The sequence below is a fragment of the Octodon degus genome, unplaced genomic scaffold (genome assembly GCF_000260255.1).
Source record: "Octodon degus isolate 3935 unplaced genomic scaffold, OctDeg1.0 scaffold00045, whole genome shotgun sequence".
In the NCBI taxonomy this organism is placed as follows: domain Eukaryota; kingdom Metazoa; phylum Chordata; class Mammalia; order Rodentia; family Octodontidae; genus Octodon; species Octodon degus.
Window position 1 is genome coordinate 14219308 of NW_004524621.1, and position 6162 is coordinate 14225469.

The following is a 6162-nucleotide window of genomic DNA, read 5'->3' on the forward strand; positions in this document are numbered from 1 at the left end:
AAGTCTGGGTCTTGAGAGGGGTTGCTGAAATCACGAAACATTCCTACAGCCTGAAGATACCTTTTCATGTGCTTTACTTTGTTTTCATCTCGGCCTAAATTATGGTAGTATAACAAATAACATGATATTATTTCCTGATTATGTAAATTAGTATCTCTATCAGCAGTTAAGTACTACGCATTCCATGTATACACACACACATACTGACAACTCTATCAACCCTTTTGCTTTCCAGCTTATAATCTGATCCTCAGGCTGATGCTGCTTTTTCTTAGGGGCCATTAGCTGATCAGTTATTCCTCTAAAATCACTTTCTGGAAAATATTCTGGTCCTACTTATAGATAATCCTTTGTGGTTACAGCCCTCAATTGGGTAGAGAAAAACTCAAGCTAACTGGTGAAGTACATTTACCTTCAACCAACCACAAAAACACTGGGCATACCACATTGCTACTGCTAAAATAATTAACCCACCACAAACCTCAAGCTGTTAAGTACTTCCTATGTGCCTGCCACTCTGCTAAATATTTGAATATATTACTTCAAACTCTAATCCGTTATCATACCCTCTTAGACAGTATTATTACTATTCTCATTTGTGGGTGAGGACATCAGGGTTCAAGACCAGGACATCCATAGTTCTCCTACAGATACTGAAAGCAAATGACACAACTAGGATTTGAACTTCAGTTTACCTCCAAAGTCCTAATTTACCATTTTATATCACCAGGACTATGACCCTGAACCTCTGCTATTTAACATTATTCAAGATTCTGGTATAGGAGGTAAAACTCATAAAGAAAACCCAACAGACATGCAGTCCTCTTGCTTCTCTGACAGTTAAATGAGACGGAAAGGCTGACACAAGCAACAGATGAACCCTTTGTTAGTTCTAACTACACAGTGGAGGTCATCAGCTTTTAGCAAGGACCTGGTGAAAGACAAGTGTCTGACCATCAAAACATCTGTCATGGCCTGTTATTAAGTGCACTGCTTATTACATGTCATGTCTTCTTCATAAAGATTAACAAGAGATTTATTTCTTTTGGGGATTAGTAAGCGCAGGATTTTCCTTCTTCTGAGGCAGTAGTGAACAGGTGTTACACATTTGGTACCAGCTCACTAGGAGGTGCAGTGGCAGCTCCAGCACAACAGGGAGGACGTCCAGACGTATTCTGCAGCTTCTTCCCTCTCCCAGCTGCTGTCCCCTTCCTCCTCCTTCGGCCTGTGCCCTCAACACTATATTCTTTTTTTTTTGGCAGAACTGGGGATTGAACTCAGGCCCTTGCTCTTGCCAGGGTAGTGCTTATTCCACTGAGGCATCTCTCTGGCCTCCAAAAAGGATCTTGAAATCATGTTTTTGGTCTTCTTCCAATTATCTTTGTCCAAAGGACCATTAGGATCTTAAAGATTAGTTTCATTTCTTTAAATTTATAAGCTTACATTAGCTCATAAGGTAAAAAATGAACTCACAAGACCTGAAATCTAACGTGCATTATATCTTAGGGTGGGTAATGGTCGTGATAAGATTTGTTTCAGACAAAGGGCACTGTACTATACTGCAAGGGCCAGAAGACTAGAGAGAATATGGGGAATTTCATTAGTCCTATAAAATGCAATAAGCAAGTAGTTAGATGTAAGAAATAGAATTAAGTAGAGGCCAAGTCATAGAAGATCTTGTCCACCCCCTTGAGTGAGTGTATTTGTTTTTTGTTCCAGTAATGAGTGCATTTGTTTTTTGTTCCAGTGCTGGGTAACTTAGAAAAGAAGTTCATTTAGCTTACAGGTTTTTTTCCCCCCCCCGGGAACCGGGGATTGAACTCAGGCCCTTGCGCTTGCCAAGGAAGCACTTATTCCACTGAGCCATCTCCCTGGCCCCTCAACAGTGTGTTCTGCTCTTACTTTTCTACATCTTTTTCACTTCTAATCCTTTGGGGAACAAGGATGTGCTAATTTCAATATGGTTGAACTTTACTAAAACCATTTTTTAAATGAACATTTCACCACAGTCTTTACTTCTTCCAGAGGAATCGTTTAAGACTACGGAGCCCTCCCTCACTTGCTCAGACATCTGTTCAAATTTCAGCTCCATGACACTTTGCTGATCTTTCTGTCTATAAAAAAGTACTCACAGGTACTTTCTCCACCTCCCCTGCTTCCTTTCTCATTATCACACATGGTGTCTGTTTACTTGTTTGCTGTCTTTGCTTCTCATGAGATCGTAAGATGTATGATGGCAGGACTTAGTTTTCTGTTCACTGCCATAGGTCTGAGACCTAGACTCAGTATTGAGAATATTTGAAATGAGTTCCTGACTGAATATTTAATGTTTTAAAAATAAACTTAAGAATTAAAGAAAAGAAAAACTTTTTCAATGTTAAACATCAAACTTCTCAACTAATTTGCACAAAGTTAAACATCTGCTGAGATAAAATGCCTTTCTATGTAGGATCTCATTTCAGTTTTGAACAACATGAGAGGGGCATTGCAGTGTCCTGTTTGATGGCAGTTGCAGGTTTGGATTCTGACCATGCTATTTATTAAGTCTGAGTAATAACATTTCTCTGGTCCTTAGTTTGTACTCTGATTGTTTAATTGTCTAATCAAATTACCTTACAGGTGTGGAGATGACAGCATGACTACCAAGAGCCTGGTACACAACAGCTACACTGTGCGCAGCAGATACTGGACCATTGCTAAGATCATGTGTCTTAATGTCCAAAAAAAAAAAAAAAACAACCCAGAAAATTCTAGTAAGAGCAGACAAGTTTCAATATCTAGGCTTCCAGAGTACTGAAGCTGTATTTTCTGCACCATTTCCATCTCACACCTTCTTAAATTTGAATAACTCACTCTGACATCACATAGAGGGAAAAGCTGGTCAACTCTAACCCAAGAACACCTTGTGGGGCAGAGACAGAGGGTGGGTCTCAGATTCTCAGGGTTCTACGAAACCTTAGCAAGAAGCCCTCTGTGTTTGCAGTCTGTCACTTACCAGTCTGTACCAGGTACTTGATACTAACTTCATCAACTGGGAAAAAGGCAGCAGTTGCTCCATACTCTGGACACATGTTGGCGATTGTAGCCCGGTCAGCAATGGACAGCTGGGCTACTCCTGGCCCAAAGAATTCAACAAATTTGCCTACAACTCCAACCTGGCGGAGGTGCTAAGCAGAGGGAAAAAACCAGAAAAGTCTGAGACCTGAGAGTTCACATTTAAGGAGCCAGGGATAAGCTCAGCAGCACAGCCTCTGCCTAGCAAGTGTAAGGTTCTGAGTTTGATTCCCAGTACCAAAACAAAATGCAAAACTATCACTGTGCAATTTTTATAAACTTACCTTAAAGTAAACATAAATAATAAATTAACTCAACATGCTTTAAATTATTAAAAAAAAAATTTAAAAGCATCACTCCTTAAATACAACATGGTGTCCTGGTAGGATCTTGGAACAGCAAAACGACATTACTGAAAAAACTGGCAGTCTGCAGTAGCGCACTATACCAATGTCAACTTCTTAGTTTTGAGAAATGTTATGTAAGATTTTGCCATAAGGAAAACTGACAAAGGTTACGGCAACTCCCTGCATAATCTTTCTGTCAGCACTCTGGTAAATCTAAGACAATGTCAAAATAATTATTTTTAAAAAGGAAAAAGTAATTCCAAAATACAACACAAAGTATTTTCAAAATACAAAACACTCCCTAATGAGATCACTACATGTCTAGAAATACTAAAATTAATAAACCTAGGGCCGGCGAGATAGCTCAGTAGTCTAAACCACCTGCTTAGACAAGCACAGGGACCGAGGCTCAATCCCCAGAACCACATGCCATGCCAGCCCTGCCCCCAGGGTGGGCTAAGCCAGCCACACACACAAAAAATTAATAATGATAATAATAATAATAATAATAATAATAAACCTAAATAAATCAGTATAAAATCACACTAAGTAAATGACTTGTTTTGAAAGGTATAATGGAAAACTTCATGATATAGGTACAAGTCAAATGCAAGGAAAGGATTCGGACAGCCTAACTTCTGTGTCTTTTTCCACAGATGCCATCTGCCAAGGGTGAGGCTATGGGTGACTTAGCCCTGCATATAGGCGGGCTCATGGACTGCCACCAATTTCACAGAAAGAAAGGCTTTTTTAATTATGTAGCTCTGTCAAATTCTATGTATTATTATTATTTTTTTTTTTTTTCGGAACCGGGGATTGAACTCAGGCCCTTATGCTTGCCAATCTCTCCGGCTCCCAGCTATGCCAAATTCTGTGAGCAAGCCTTACATTATTCCATAGTAAAAACACTGTACAGATACGTGTGGCAAGCTATCATGTTCAAATAAATCCAATTCCAGATGCTACAAACATTAAACGAAAGAGAAATTTTTTTGAGCCATTTATAGTGTTTATAGAAAATACTCTAACCCTCCAAACTATATAACCAGAAAAAAAAAAATATGCTTGTAATAAAAAAACTATTACTTTCTAATAGTTTTCTAAAATGAAACTTTCTTCTTTTTGCAAAGCAAGCAAATAAAATAAAATAAAAAATAAAAAAAGCAAGCAAATCATAAAAAATATGGTTTCCTCCAAAAGTATAAGAAAAAATGTTAATATTTTCCAACTTAGAAAAACATCTGTTACAATAATGTAACTTAGAACACAAAGGAAGAAATTTAAAAAGGCACACATTATTCATATACTATTTACTGTTTATATACAAATAAAAATCATGTGGAAAAATAATAGCAAAAGTAGCAAAAAAACATGAGCATGGAACTAATTCTAACCATCTTAGGATACTGATTACATCTAGGAATGCGTAGGGTGGCTTCAGCCATACATATTTTATGTTACTTCTTTATAAACACAGGGATGCCTGAAACAAATATGGCAAAATACTTATATAAATCTAAGTGGAAAATATATATTTTGATCTCTTTATTTTAATTATGTCATAATTTTAAAACTCAAAATAAAGGTCTGTGTAGCAAAAGAATAAAATGAACATTTAAGCACTGAATATTCCCCTTATCTATTTTTAAAATTATAATGTATTCTTTTCTAGCACTGCTAGATTCTACTCCACTGTGTATTTATGCTTGGCTTAGTGCTGAATTTCCAAGACCACAGAAGAAGGAGCATGCTGTTACCTTGGTGATGGTGAGCACAATGTCGGTTGATGTTACCAGAGGCTGAGGCTTTCCTGTCAGCCTATAGCCAATCACCTGGGGAAGCACCATGCTGATTGGCTGACCCAGCATTACAGCTTCTGCTTCAATTCCACCCACACCTGCAATGGAGGGTGTGGCTAAAATAATGCTTGCATTACTTCTTATTATAGCCCTCAGGCATGAATTGAAAATTCAGTTACATTATTTAACTAGCACAGAGCTGGGTTTCTGTAAGGAACAGTTATTATTTTCTGGCCCTCCACATCCCAACCCTTTTGGTGCTAAGGATTGGATCCACGGTCTCTTCTATGCTAGGCAAAAGCTCTCCAAGCTATACCCCCAAGTCCACATCTACAAATATTTCACAAGTGTTTTCCTAAGTATGATCACCCCCCAATACCTATGTCAAGATCCCCTCAGTGCCACTCAAAGCAGAGTAAGATGTAGTCTTCATCCCATCATGCCCTCCCAACCTGGGAACAAATCCAGGGAGCACTAGGCTATATTTGTGGCCCCCTTTTATTCTACTTCAAGGTACAATTGAAAGAGAAACCAGAGCATTATATTTTAATTTGAGATAGGACTGTCTAAATTGCTCAGGTTGGCTTTGAACTCAATGACTTTCCTACTTTTCCCACCTGGATAACTGAGATTGCTGTACCACTATACCTGGCTATAACAGATAGTCTTTTTTTTTTTTTTTTTTTCAGAACCGGGGATTGAACTCAGGCCCTTGTGCTTGCCAGGCAAGCACTTATTCTATTGAGCTATCCCCCCAGCCTCAATAGATAGTCTTAATATACACTTTTAATATACATCCACCAGGGGCTGGAGAGATGGCTCAGTGGTCTAAAGCACCTACTTGGAACAAGCTTGGCAAAGCACAGGGACCGCGGTCCGATCCCCCAGCACCACATGCCAGCCAGCCCCGCCCCCTGGTGGGCTGAGCTGGCCACACACACACACACACACACACACACACA

General features: G+C 38.9%; 1 protein-coding gene across 1 annotated transcript in view; it reads right to left on the bottom strand.

Moving 5' to 3' along the window:
• Positions 1–6162, bottom strand: part of Aco1 (aconitase 1) — a 32234-nt gene that overhangs the window by 20266 nt on the left and 5806 nt on the right. Inside the window, exons 4-7 of the mRNA XM_004632019.2 lie at positions 5443–5510; positions 5159–5351; positions 2996–3167; positions 1–94 (exon numbers count right to left, since the gene is read on the bottom strand). Of these exons, the coding sequence (XP_004632076.1) occupies positions 1–94; positions 2996–3167; positions 5159–5351; positions 5443–5510 (527 nt within the window). The remainder of the gene's footprint in view (positions 95–2995; positions 3168–5158; positions 5352–5442; positions 5511–6162) is intronic.